Genomic DNA, 14,187 nt, shown 5'->3' with positions numbered 1-14,187 from the left:
AAACTAGAGGGGGATTTTGCTGGTGCTGAACACTCAAAAAAACCCACCCCAAACAAACCCCTAAACCCTGCCCTTGTTGTTCTGAGTATCTGTTACTTATTAGCATTGTGTCACATATTGGGGGGAGGCTACGCTTCTGTGTAGTCTGTCCTCCCTCTTCCCACCTTCCTCTTCTGCTGCTGTTGCTGCACATCCAGCCCTGGTTAAGATCATTCATCCGTCTTCTTGAGAACAGAGTACTGCATACTCGCTGTTTCTGCCATTGAGGTATGGCAAAGCCTTGCTCACGAATGGTGAGAGGCCTCTCACCTGGCTTTTGCTATCACAGAACTAGACATCTGGGTTGGGATTCATCTTGCCTGAATCCAGTAATCTGCGACGTGATGTCTGTATATGATGTCAGTCCTGTGATAGTCAGGGGAGATCCAGTCAGTTACAGTACAAAGGAAACCGGATGGTGTTTTAACTTACCAAATGTAGATGTCTCCCTCCGGCTGAGCCAAAGAGCTTTCTGTACTCCGCTGACTACCTTGAGAAGCTCCCCTTTGACAAGAGGTGCAGACACTGAGCCTGGAGGTAGATGTTTACACCAAAAGGCACCTGTCTTAATCTTGGGCTATGTCCTGGCGCTGAAGTTAGTCAACACAGGGTGAATTGTTTTCTGGAGATGCCAATCCCTTTCCATCAGCTAGAGAGAGTCTAGAGGCCAGCCTCAACTGCGCACCATACTGTTTGACAATTGCAATCACATGAAAGGAGGCTCGTCTGCTCTGCAAAACCTGAGCTGGAATAAATGGAGGTTGAAGAGCAAAGAGCAAAAAGTGCTCTCTCTCCTACGGCATCTAAAACACCTGTTTGTATAACCATTGGTTGTACAGCTGATTGGGACACAACAAATTTGGCATGTTTTGCCTGTAGATGTCACTCCTCTTCATCTACTTTGGTTATTTTGCTTAGGAACTTGACGTTGGAAAATTAACTGATAGGTTAATTGCTTAAAACATTGGTCCCTACTGGAGTAATTCTACTAAGAATACAGCAGGAAAGAGATTGGATTAATAGATGAGTTTGTGTTCAAAGCTGTATTTCCAGTTTAGGTGCCAGGAGGATTTCCTTGCTGTGGAATGAAGGCAGAGAACTGAATGTTCTTATAACATGTAATTCTGCAACACACACAGCTGAAAAATTGTGGGGATGGGAGAGTGGTGGCTGTGGTGCTTGCTCGTCATGAGTAACAATACAGCTGCTTTTAAAACTCATTAAAAGTGTCTTAAAATAATATGATCAATGCAGTGTCATCCACTTAATTCAATCACTGGTTAATTGGATCCTCCTTTTTAATTTAATCAAAACCTCAGAAACCATATCAGTTGCATGAAGAATAACAGCTTCCACCCTTATCATGGTCAATTTTGGATAATTTGTTCCAGGGCTACAAAAGACTATCATTTAATTAATCAACATTCAGTAACTCCTATATTTTACACCACAAAGGAGGCAACTTAGGAAAATCCGTTAAAAAAATATAGTAGGGCAGCTTTCTCCACAGTTCTGGGAAGCTTTTTATAACATATGTGGTGCTTGATTAATGACCACATGAAACACAGTGAAATATTTTTAACAGTAAAACCTCTAACAGTTTCTTTTAAAATTATTCATGAGAGAGACCACAGTTTCAAATGACTTACTATATATATGAACTTTGAATAATTTTAATTTTATAATCATGTGGCACAAGAGGTAGTTGTTATTTGTAGTATTACAGCACTTATTAGAATTCAGTATAGATGAGGGGTGCATTGTATAAGGCTCTGCAGAGATGGAAAAAAAAAACCCAACAAACCTCTGTTGTCTGAAGGAATGAAGAATGTACAATTCAAGCTTAAGACAATAAATACCTATTAGAGATGAGATGAAGAAGCAGATGGGGAATGTGCTGAAACAATACGGTAGTATTGGCTGGCAGGATGGGCAGTAGAACCAGCACTCTGTGACCTTATAATTTCCAGAGGGCTTTTTAATAGATACCGTGATTAATTTTCCATTTGTCCTCTAGCATTGAAGCTCGTGTATTGCTCAGTGCTTGCTTGCAAGTGAAGTTAGGCGATACTGACTTGGCTATCTTACCAGAAGAGAGTGTTTTAAGTGTATAAGCTCAGGCTTTCATTGGATTCTAGTTAGCAACCAGCAACTTTTGTTTAAAATTACAGAAACTGGTGATTTTCAAAGGTTTTGATTTGCAGGTTTCTTACAAACTTTCAGAGAAAGAGGCAAAATCCTTTAGAAATGTCACATACTATTTTTTTTCTATAGCATATATGGATTTAATTTCTTAGTCATCTTTTATGAAGCCCTGGGGCCCATGAAAGGCCTGTAAATTCCTGGATCAGGGTTGCAGATCACTAATCCAAGTGGTTTGGATTCCTGGACACTCTGGCCTTACTTTAGACTCTATTGTATGGATGTAAATTGGGTGATACACTGTTCCCTTTGGCAAAAGTAATAAAACCAGCACAAGTTAAATCTGAATTGTTACCTGCTTCTTGCATTGCTCAGCCTGAGGGATACTTGCAATCCTAGAGGTGATGAAACCAAAATGGAAAGAGTTGCTTGACAATGTTTTTGGAAAAGAGTTATTGAACCCACCATGTCCCTATCCAAATATGTCTTCATTTTTCCCCTTCTGTATCTGTTTTTCTAAACCTATACTGTGAGGAAGAGCACATGTACTTTATTTTATCAAAGTTGAGAACTAAGGAGCCATGACTGGTTCGACTCTCCTTCCTTCCTGCTTGGCTCAGCCGTAAATGCGGTGGAAGAAAACAGGCACCATTTGTGGGTTGCTGAGCAGATCTCCTTGCCCTGATATAAGCCTTTGGCATGGGCTGATTGTGTGGGCTTATGAGGGAGAGGATGCTTGAACCCAGACTCCTCTGGACTTGTAATAAAGAGATCTGGAGAGAAATGGGACTTTGTTTCCTGGCTGCAGTTACATCTCTAGCTCAGATTTACCAATACCCTGTTGTGTGATGAGTTCAGGACTCATTGTTGTCTGCAGTGCTTCTTTCCGTGGGTACCCAAATGCTTGGCTGGGGTGCACAGTAGTTATTTGTTTTCCTAAGCAGTGATAGGGGATTGCTTGTCTCTTGTCTTTCATGGACATGCGTAACCAATGCTTTGATACTTCTCAGGTCCTGTCTGATGTATTCAATGCACCGGTGTACACTATCGATACTGCCAACTCTGCTTGTTTGGGAAGTGCTTACAGAGCAATTCACGGTAAGACTGTAAGGAGATACTTCTGAGCGGTCTGGGCATTTAATTTCAGTTGGTTAATACTTGGGATTAACATTACTGAAAATGAGGGGAGAATAAAGCTGTGTGGATCTGACTGGAAGGTCTCTCAGGTCAAAGAGGGTTTTCTGCTCTTAGTACGCTTGGGTCAGGCCCAAGAATAACATTTACATTATAATTCAAGTCTGTCAGCTGCTTCTCAACCAAGGGATAGGGCCTGTAAAATGTTGGTACTGACAGGGGAAGGTCTAGGACCTTAATGTGTTGAGTTGCTTCCTCCATGTGCCGCTCTTGGAAGAATACAGCCAACCGAAGGTGTTGGTCTAGCCCGCTGCCCTGGTTTGTGCAGCAGGCTGTAAACTGGATTGCTGAAATAGTCAAACCAAAGAACAGATCAATCCTTCCAAAGAAGATCAGAGAGGGCAGGGACAACAGGACCAAGTAATACTGCTGGCCAAGTAAATGTTATTAAACCTATATGTATCTTCCAGCTTTTAAACATCAAGATGAAGGATATGCAAGGTGTCCTGGGCTCTGTGCTCGAGTATGCACTTTCTTTTGTAAAAGCATAAATTTTGGGATGCTCTTAGGTTGACCAGTCATTTTGCTTGCTGTACTACCTCACTCACTGTAATGCAACAGTCCGAGTCCCATATTTAAAGTGTTAGTTAACTTATGCCTGTTAGTACATGCAGGTATATGTTAAGGGTGGGCCATCAGCCATTTAAGAGTTGAATTCCAAGCAGGAAATTTTATTCACGTGTTTTAAAACAGTTTCTAATATCTTACAGCTAAACAAATCAAGGAATGTGTATCAAATTCTGAAGTTCTTATTTAGGCCAACTTCTGTTAGCCTTAGTTTTTCCTCATTAGAAGCTTTAGGATTTGGACCTTAAGACATGGATAGCTTCTGTACAAGTTCATGTAAGATCATGGGATTGCAGCAAGCATGGAAAAGATAACATCAGCCATCAGAAGAAATCAGCCAAGTTTTAATTTTAGAAGCAAATTCTGCTGTCACATTATAGCATCTGAAGACTGTGTACTCTCTTGCATTTGAAAACAGCACAGAAAATTGCACAGCCAAAACTTGAGTCAATGTGTTTAATGCACACCGTATGCTCTCCTCTTTATTTCCAGAAAAGACACAAGGGTTCTGTCAGGCAAAGTACACTTTTGCAGGACAGTGGAAAGAGTACTGTTAGTTTATCAGTATTCTGAAGCCACAGTGGGACCATTTTTCTACCTTGGGGGCCAAGTTTCCAAACTGTTTTTCTCTGTACTCAAACTTTGCCTACTGCTTCAGAAGCCACCAGAAACTTCCCAGCACCTAATGCTGCAGGCAAATTCCTTGTCCGTGAATGCATGTGAAATGTGGAGCCGTCATTAAAGTTTGTGCAGTTATTTCATATGTATGGAAGATTTGAATTCCCTCTGCCAGTTGGGCATATGAAATCTTGAGGCTTGGTTGACAGAGCGTTTGAGTGAAGATTTCAGATGCCATGCTGATGGAGGGACTCCTTAGCTCAGGTGCTCTGCCAGCCAAGCCCCAGGGGCTTGCTGTGTGTGTTTCTAAATGGCATTTTTGATTGATGCCTTCAGCTGACTCACTCTTGGCCAGGCAAAGGAATTGAGGAAAAATGAAGACTTGCTAATATAAATGAAATATTGATGGCAAGGGCTCCTTAATAATATCACAGTGTACATCTACAAGTACGGTGTTCCGCAGTTAGCCTGGGGTTCTTAGCATGTGTAACAAGGAACTCCTGAAATGCTGCAATTCACTTGCAAAGCAAAATGCTGTAGTAGCAGAACTCCCTTATTAGTCTGCTTCCTTATATAAAAATATATTTAATACTTTGTAGCATATTTTCTTGACTGTTTTCATTTCTCTTCCTTTTTTGTTTAGTCACATTTTGTCCTTGAATCCCTTGCTTCCACATATTTTCACTGCTGTTTACTGTATTGTTGTAACTGTAAATAATTACTGATATTGTTGAGTAGCATTTCTGCTGCTTACCTATCCTCCAGGGTACGAATTGAGTGATTGGCAAAAACTCAATCACAGACTCCCCACTTCCCAGGCTAGCGTGTTGGAATGTAAGATCTTCTGCCATTTATCCTTCAATCCTGAATGCTGACCTGACCAGGGGAGATCAATATAATGTATTAATTTGCCAGGGAGTCAAGGCACATCCCTCATCATGCTTTTTGCATTGATCAGGATTGTGATTCTCATTGCAGGGCTTGTAGCTGAGACAAATGTGTCCTTGGCTGATGTCGTGAAATTAGCACCGGAGCCTAGATTGGCTGTTACACCGACCGCTGGGGCTGAGGAGGTGAGCAATCTTGGGAATACCATTTTTCTTTTAATTTCCTGTCCGCTTCAAAATGTAGTGGTTTACTAATTCTTCTAGTAAAATAGATTAATTTAAGAAACATTTGGTTACACAATTCTTACTCCTCGTTGTAAAGATAGATTTGATTTTGGGAGATTTGTAGTGGTGTAATGATGCAATAATCCGATCGCTCCATCCAGGTCTGCAAGAGTGATTTTTCCTAACTGGGTGTGATCAGAGAGCAAAATCTGTTCCATAAGGGAGAGAAAAAGTTATAAAATAGGTTGAATTTGGATACAGGTCAGTCAGGTTGTAACTGATAATATTGACAAAATAGTCTTGACTTGTTTGCAGCAAGCAGCATGGAAAAAGGTGTGGTGACAGTGCTTTCTGGCCTCTTGGAAAACATCCACAAAAATCCTTCCTGTCTGATCTTAAACAGTGGTCAGCAATTGTATATCTTCACTTGTAGCTCCCAGTTGGAAAGCGTGCCAAGTGGGAGGATTCAATAGGCACAGGTTTTCAGTACCATGCCCATCCTGGGAATTTCAGTGCATCTGAAGGTGAAGTTTGTGCTTTATGGGGCCACATAGATAAAGCAAAAGAAATAGTCATTGTTGCTAACTATGTAGTTCCAGCCCCTTTAAAACCAAGGAAGGAATCATTGTCTCAGGCTCTCTGGTGCAACCCTGCACCTCTCGCTATCAGGTGCCAAAGGCCTTAGTTTACAACAGCTTCTGAAATATAATGTCCAGTAATAAATAAACAATACAATATAGCAAGTTTCCTAGAGAACACAAGTTTAAATAAACAAAGATGAATCTACCTCTGTCTTCAGCTGTGCAGAAACTTCTTTTACATCAGTACAGCCTTACACTCTCCATTTATGAGATTTGGATGTGCCCTCACTACAGGCAACAAGGTTTTAAAGCTTTTATTTAAAATGGGAAATTAATGATCTGCCAAAACTACTAACTCCCAGCTACATGTGTAGTGGAGCACCAGATATCATCATGAGTAATAATAGAAATGATCATGCTGCATTGTGCCTGCCAGCATATTATTTAATTATTAACTGAGATGGAGGAGCTCAGTAATCGAATAGAAGTCCCCTTCAGAAATATTAAGACATTGAATAATTTAAACTTGATTGATCTGATCTCATTTACTCAACCTTCCCCCCTCATTTTAAAAGATAAAATAATTAACAGCAAGGGCCTGTGTCGTGTGTGTTGCAGCTGAAGCCTTCTGCAGGGAATACACTTCAGGAGCAGTTCCCTGGTGTCTGATTCAACCTCACGTTGCTGCCCTGTTCCCCCCAAAAATGCTGTCTGCTGAAAAGCTGCCAGGCTGGCTTGTGTGGAGGTGGAGAGTGCTCAGAGACCTGCTTTTGACCCCTTGATGCTGCTTCAGCTATAAAACTCAAGGGCAGGGAATACAGCTGTCACTCACAGGGGCCTTGCAAGAGCAGCAAGCACCTTGTACCCCTGCAGGGGCCAAGCTAACCGAACTGGGAAGATCAGTGGGGAATTCATTTACCTCTTTCTATTTTACTGTCTGCATAAAATGGCCTGGAAGCTAAAAGAGTTAATTATCTCCCTCTCGATACTTTTCTTCTCCTTTTCCACTTGGTTAGACCTGACTCTCATAGCACATCTTTTTATTGGTTTTAAATGATGTACAGCAGTGAATTATTGCCCCAGTAGATAGGAGTGAATGATAGAGAAGGTAGTGGCCAAACAGCATGTGAAGGAATAACCATTCCTGTGCTTTAGCTTAGCTTGCCAGCTTCATTCCATTAAAAGCAGCTTCTTGCAATTATGTGTTCCACACCATTTTTTTTTTCTTCCTCTTTTATAATTTTGCAGTTGATGGTGGATTCCCTGGCTAGTTTCATGGCTGTGAAACTGCAGAAAGCCAGAGGGCCTGTCAGTAATACAGTGTGTTAGCATGAACAGTGCAGTAAAAATTCATAATGTGATGAGTCAGTTTGATTCTGTTTTTTACAGAGCTACATCTCCTGTCCATCCAATTTCATTCTGTTGAGGTTAGAGCCTTTCACTTAAATGACGGTTCTTTTTATAAACTTCAAAGTCATCCTGAGGTTAAGTTCTGTCTCACTGAGGAGCTCTTCTGAAAGAGCCTGGCTAACCAATGTGAAATTCCCCGGACCACTTCCCTACATTTTTTGGACAGCTACAGCTAAATCTTGGCAGGGTGGAGAAAAAACAGGTCATAACACAGCAATCTGCTCTGGTTTCATCCTTTCTTCCTCGTATAGGTCGGAGGCAACATGTGTTAGATCATTGGAGGGAGGAAAACCTCTTACAGACAGAGGTCAAACAACAGTTTGATGTAGCATCATTGCCAAGGCTTAAGCACGCAGTAGGGCTTTCCAGGAACCAAAAATGCAAAAAGTGTTTCTTTGGTTGCTGAAGGATTATTTGTGATAATGATTGTGATTTCAAAGAGGAAAAGCAGGGCTCACAAAACAGCTCTTCTGGTTCAATTGAGCTGATGGGCAGGTAAAATAAAGTCACAAGGTGGGAGACATAGAGCTTGTGATGGGTGATGAGTTAGCAGTTAGTGGAAACTGAGATCCCATGAGTTCCAACTTGTCTGGCAAAAATGTGACTTTATCCTGTAGCAGACCATCCTGCCTGGAAGAGACTGTTTCAAAGAGGATAAATCCTTCTCTGTGGCTATGACCCTCAGTCTCTTAGTTGAATCTGATTTCACAGTATATTTGTAGGATATGGGGGCTCACCCAACTTGAGCTTTTTTCTAATTCTGTCGAGACCCAAATATGTCATAAGGCATTCTGGTGGTAACCATCATGGTGATAGTCTTTGGTCACTTACTCAACTGGGCTAGCTGAAGTCAGTCATCTGTGGATTAACCTGATGAATCCTCTCCCCTGTTTTCAGCATAGCAAAAATTAAAGAGTCATCTCACCTCTTTGGAGCCTCCTCTCTCCCTCAAGGAAAAAGATTAATCAGAACCACTAAGCATGACAGAAATAACCAGGAGATTCTAGAGCAATAAATATATGTTAACAGACAGAAAGAATCTATTATTCTGGCATTAGAATTCAGCTCTATTTTAGTAATCTATTAAAACAGCGATGGTTGGCTAGTTGGTTAATTAAGCAAAAAAGCATGAGAGAGAACATGATTATCTGGAGTTGATCACTTGTGTTTATACAAGCCGTGTGCCTATGATGTACTGTCAGATTTATTGTAATACTGTCGTGTAGGGTTTTGTAGGGAGAAGGTGTAGCACAGTTCACTACCTCTGGACGTGTAATTTTTGATTGCATTATTGACTCTACTGAGATGTATTAATCCTGCAAAAATTCAAGAAGGGAAAATGTAGACCTAACAGGTTTTCTTGACTTTGGTGAATTGCCTTGTAAGTAGGTGGATTTATAGAATGACCCTATTGCCCAGGAAGGTTATAATGACCTATTTATTGATTTAAAATAATGATATTTTTGTTGAGTTGGATTTTGGAGGGGGAAGGTTGTTTTCTAGAATTGGTTTAGGTTGGTAAATTTAGTGCAAAGTAGGTAATAATAATACAACTGCAAAAATGCAATAGGTATTGATGGGAGTTTGATTAAGGTGATTTGTGTAGCCAATAATTTTTTTTAACCTATTAAACTGATTAAGATAGGCTTGCAGAACGAATATCTGAAGTAAATAAAGTGACAGTTGTGGTTCCTCGGAGGAGTCTTCAGAGTATTTCAGGACACTGTCATATTCTTTCTGCTTTAAGAGTAGTCCTGTGTTAAGAAAAGTGAACAACTGCTATGATGTAAAAATAAAACATCTGTATCTCTTGATTTCTTAAGCAAATCTCTTTGAGTAAATTGAGTTTGGTTTAAAAAAAAAAAGGAACCTATCAAAAGTAGCAAGTGTTTGTGAGAGACTGATTAATTTTAATCTATTCAGGGTAGATTAAATGTACTCAGGTAGATTAAAATTAGATAATCATCAGCATCATCGTTGTAATTTGTAAATTTTGAATTGCTCCAATCATTGGCTAACATAACATTGCAGAAGATAGCAGGATCCATGTGGATTGTCACTTGTAATAATTTGTAGCTGGTTTTGCTTTTGGAGGGTGGCAGGGACAATGTCCTATTGTCCCAGACATTGTACAAAGAAACAGTAAAAGCCCTGTTAAGTTCATAGGCTGGTTCTATGGTGAGATATAGTCTCAGGATGACATATTTGATTTGGACTAGAGAGCAAGGTAACATTTATTTGAGTGCATTTTCCAGGGAGGGCAGGTTAAGTTATTCTCTGTTACAATGCGATATTTATCATTAGCATTTTCTTAGTTATTCGTGGGACTGTTGGAGTGTGGCCAAATCGTCCCAGCAGAGAGTTTAGGGTTTGTAAATGAAGCCATCAGAGTACAGCTAATGTTGTGTAGTAGGCTATAGAGATAAGCAGGAGAAAAGGCCGTAATACAGAAAGGACAATTAAATTATGGACAATAATAAGGTTCATGTTGTGATACATGTAATTACTTTTGTTAAATATCATGGTCTGATATATTAGGTTTGAGGCTATGACAGAGAGGGTATTTATGTTCTTGAGTTTTTATGCATCATTGAGAGTTCTTTATTCCCTTTGGACCTCAATTATAAAAATAAATCTATATAATTGCCTCAGGAAAAGGGCTCCTGGAATCGCTTAGGAGGAGTTGCCCGAGGTTCTGCAGAGGCAGTTCAGTTGTGGCAGACGTGGAGAAGCATCTTTCACAGACACAACTGTGTGCGTGCTCAGGCCATGTTCTTGGTCAGTGCAGTTTGGCTTTCCTTCTCCGTACTTCATGGGAGCTGCACTGCTTTGGCCCCAAACTTCAGCTGGTGTCAAGCTGGCATGTAAAATACTGCTTGTGAAAAGCTTGTAGTACTGCTGTGCTTATCAGCTGTGATGTACTGGTGATATTACAGCCAAATTCCCTGAGGAAGTGGAATTTAAGACTTTGGCTTAGCCCTCTGAACTGCGCTGCTTTTTATCCTAATGAACAGGAATAGAGTACAAGGAATATTCTTAATTTTTTGTTTGCATTTTTTTCAGATGGTCCATAATGCAGCATTCATTTACACTAATGGCTGGGAAGCTTATTGCAAATGCCTGAATTTTCTCAATTAGCAAGCTAAGTGCTTAAGTCCAATAAACAGGAAGAGAAACTGTATCAGTAAATGTGGTTGTTCATTTATTTTGACACATTTTAATTTAGAGTGATGTATTAACAATAATACTTCCCAGCCTTCTAGTAAATGCGCTGTTGTGTATTTTGTAAAAATACTGCTGGGTGAGTAATATGGAACCTGTTTTATTGGTGCCTGAGCTCACTTACCAGGGCAGCTCTGTTGTGCTGAATCTTTGCTGAGAAGTGCTTAGGGTTTATCAAATTTACAGAATAGCAAAGTAAGAAATAGCGAGGCTTGATTATAGATGCTTCAGTGAATAAAGGAGCTGTTTGTGTTTGACATACTGATACTCCCAGTATAGCCATAGTTGCCTGCGCAATATTTTGTTTACACTGATGTGCATATTTAGCAGAAATGGGAGCGATAATATTCTTTGGGAACATGAAAAGAATATATATGTACTTCACTGAGCCCTCAAGGCCCTCATGTAGTTAGTTAAAAATACCATGCTGGCATTTCATAATAGTGGTGCATTTTATTTTCTAACCCCATAATTCTGCATAAATCTCCATGGATCTCAGTATTGCTGTCCTGTGGAGAGGAGGAGCTGGGGCACATACATGTTAAATGACTTGCCTGGGATCACTGAATGAGTCTGTTGCAGAGGTAGGAGTGAGTAGGTTTCTCTGTTTTAATCAGTGGAAGTTTAAGACACTTTAGGCCTCAGTTAATCACCATGAGGTAGGTTTAAAAACTGTCCTGACGAGGCTTTGGCTACCAAACAATAATTCTTTCCATTTGCTGTGGGTGCTCCTTCTCTTCCCCTTGGTATACTTAATCTGTTGGAAGAAATGTACTTCAGCTTCTGTAACATCTGGTTGGTAAGAGGGAGGAGTTGATCGTAACAGGCTGCTTCTGCAGAATTAGTCCATTAAGTCGCTCTCACCTGCCATCGTGGAAGGTGAAAATGGGAATGAAGAGATAAATCCAGGTTTCACTGTTCAGACTGAAACTATTGTTCAGAAAGAAAAAAACACAGAAACTGGATATTTTGCTAACAACTGAAACACAAGAACAAAACATGCTAATTCTTTATTTCCTAGATGAGAAAACTGCAAACTCTTGATATTTTTTTTCTTTCATCTGAGAAAGTGTGCCTGTTAGAGACACTGAGGCTACTGCAGGACCGTACATAAAACTGCGCAAGAACAACCCTGTCTCTTCCTACAGCCTCATAGTTTACACTTGAAACATCTTCTTCCTGAATTTTTCATGCATATATAGTTGTTGGCTGTGGCTCTTATCTGGAAAAGGATAAAATGCATTTAAATGCTGGATCTCACTTATTGATGAGAGCAGTAATTCAGTTTACTGGGTATGATTCATTACGGCTCTACAACCTCTCTGAACCTGGAGCCAGGAGCGAGACTGCCCTGATTATGAATAACATCAGTGCAGAGGGCTTGTAGACTAGACTGGCGGCCCCTAGGATTCATTGCGGCAGGGAGATGACCTTACGGCATCCTCCTGAGGACTGCTCGAGCCTGCACCAGGCCCCATACTGGCTCCTGGCAGTCCCTCCTTTGTGCTCGAGCCAGCAAACAAGTGAAGCTGTCCTGGTATGGCTTGTCAAACTTCTGATTTTATTAGATGGACAGTTAAAACCAGAAAGAGGAGATAAGGAAGAAGCTGTATCTCCAAGATCCAGGTGAAGTACAGTTTCGGGTTGGAGCCAGCAGTAGGGCTAGGCTCTATTCAGGGTTTCTGCTCTGTAACCTGGTCACACCCTAGCAGCTCATCTTCTGTGATATGTCATGCGATGAATTTGAAGCAAAGGGGAAAAAAAAAAGGTAACAAATGAAACAAATCCCAACATGGATCTTGCCCATGTCCAAAAGCATAGGGCGTGTTTGAATCTGGGGTTTTGCATACATTTGAGTCTTAATTCTTCTTTTTATGGTTGTAACAATCCTGGATCTAAAAATGCCTGGGGAATTCTAGGTAGGGAAATACAAAAAAGCTACTCAGATACTCGGTGTAGTTGTGGAAAGAAGTTGGGTCTCCATTTGTCCCCTTGGGCCTGGGATGAGGGAGCGAGGAGCCTGGCCATGGAGCACACTGTAGATGGGAAAAGTCGTGGCTGTGAAAGATGTGAAGGAGAGAAGAAGCTCAAATAGATACGAGAGTATGAGAGGGGCGGGAGAGGGAGTGCGAAGTGTATTTTAGAAGGTCCTGGTCAGCGTATTGGCCAAGGAGGACCTTTCTGATGATGGTGTTTGACTGTGCTAGGGGGTGGCAATGTGCTTATTAGCAAGGCAGAGGAGGAGGGGACAGAGGCATTGATCCGTCCTGAGGTAGCGGAGGGAGGCAAGGACAGGAGTTCTGCCTGGGTGATTAGGACAGCTATTACCGAGGGGGCATGTCAGACTGGGAGAGGTGACTTAGCAGAGCTGCTTCCTCTGGAAGTAATGACTTCTGCTTATAGCAAGAACGCAGCCTCAATAAGAACAACCTGTGCGTGTCATAAAATTAAGCTGTAAAGGAGATGGTAAAAAGGACTGTGACATTTGAAGAAGACTCTGCAGCATTTTCTTTAGCAAATTGGGGGAAAAAAACCTAAACCTTCAGGTACCTATGAAGAAGCTGCATTTTTCAGGTCTGCAGATGTTTTTTAACTGCAGTGTGATTTAAAACCCTAATTTTTCAATCTAGACATATTTATTTCTTTTTCCTTTTTAGCTCTATCGTCCACTTCTGAAAAGATACGCTGAGCTTGAACAGAAGGTTATCTACAACCCAACCTCTTCTTGTCTCGTGAAATAGAAGCAAACAAAATTTATAAGTCGGCTGAAGAGTGGACTCCCAAGGAGAAGATCAGAAAAGATTTGCTCAGAATTTACTGGAGTTGTTTAAATCATTTTGTTCCTCTTTGTAGACAAATAATTTTTAAATGTCTGTGTTTGAGTGTATTGGTGGAAAAAATTACATTGTGATTGAAAACCTGATTAAAAAAGCATCATGTTGCTCTGTGTCTTTGTGACTTCAATTTTTCTTGGGTACTTTTCAGATTGTGCATGCTGTTTTGGAATAGCTGGATGACAAAGTCAAGTCCATTGTATATATGAATCACTCTACCCATCTCTATCAGCTTTGATTCCATGTGTTTAGCATGCTGGCCTCTCTGTGTACCTATCTAGCACAGTATCTTAATGCCACAACTTCTCCTGCTTAAATCTTTTGAAACTATCTTTCTGTACATCTGTAACTTGTCGATGTTTATATCTTTGCCTACATGAAACCAACAGAAAGCATAAGCACACTGACTTAATCCCATCTTTCTTTAATATGTGGAGATTTGTGGTGTGAAGGCTGATTAAAGTCTTT

The 14,187-nt window shown here is 40.7% G+C and overlaps 1 protein-coding gene across 4 annotated transcripts in view; it reads left to right on the top strand.

Annotated features, from left to right (window-relative positions):
- XYLB (xylulokinase) overlaps positions 1-13,827 on the top strand; it is an 84,888-nt gene extending 71,061 nt beyond the window's left edge. For all 4 annotated transcript variants that reach the window (XM_075492333.1, XM_075492334.1, XM_075492332.1 and 1 more), the window contains 3 exons: positions 3,192-3,279; positions 5,539-5,633; positions 13,543-13,827. In XM_075492333.1, the coding sequence (XP_075348448.1) occupies positions 3,192-3,279; positions 5,539-5,633; positions 13,543-13,626 (267 nt within the window). In that variant the 3' untranslated portion in view covers positions 13,627-13,827. The remainder of the gene's footprint in view (positions 1-3,191; positions 3,280-5,538; positions 5,634-13,542) is intronic.
- The last annotated feature ends 360 nt before the right edge of the window (positions 13,828-14,187 follow it).

The sequence above is a fragment of the Mycteria americana genome, chromosome 2 (genome assembly GCF_035582795.1).
Source record: "Mycteria americana isolate JAX WOST 10 ecotype Jacksonville Zoo and Gardens chromosome 2, USCA_MyAme_1.0, whole genome shotgun sequence".
NCBI classification, from domain to species: domain Eukaryota; kingdom Metazoa; phylum Chordata; class Aves; order Ciconiiformes; family Ciconiidae; genus Mycteria; species Mycteria americana.
The sequence above is the reverse complement of the archived record's forward strand: the minus strand, read 5'-3'. Positions and strand labels throughout refer to the sequence as shown.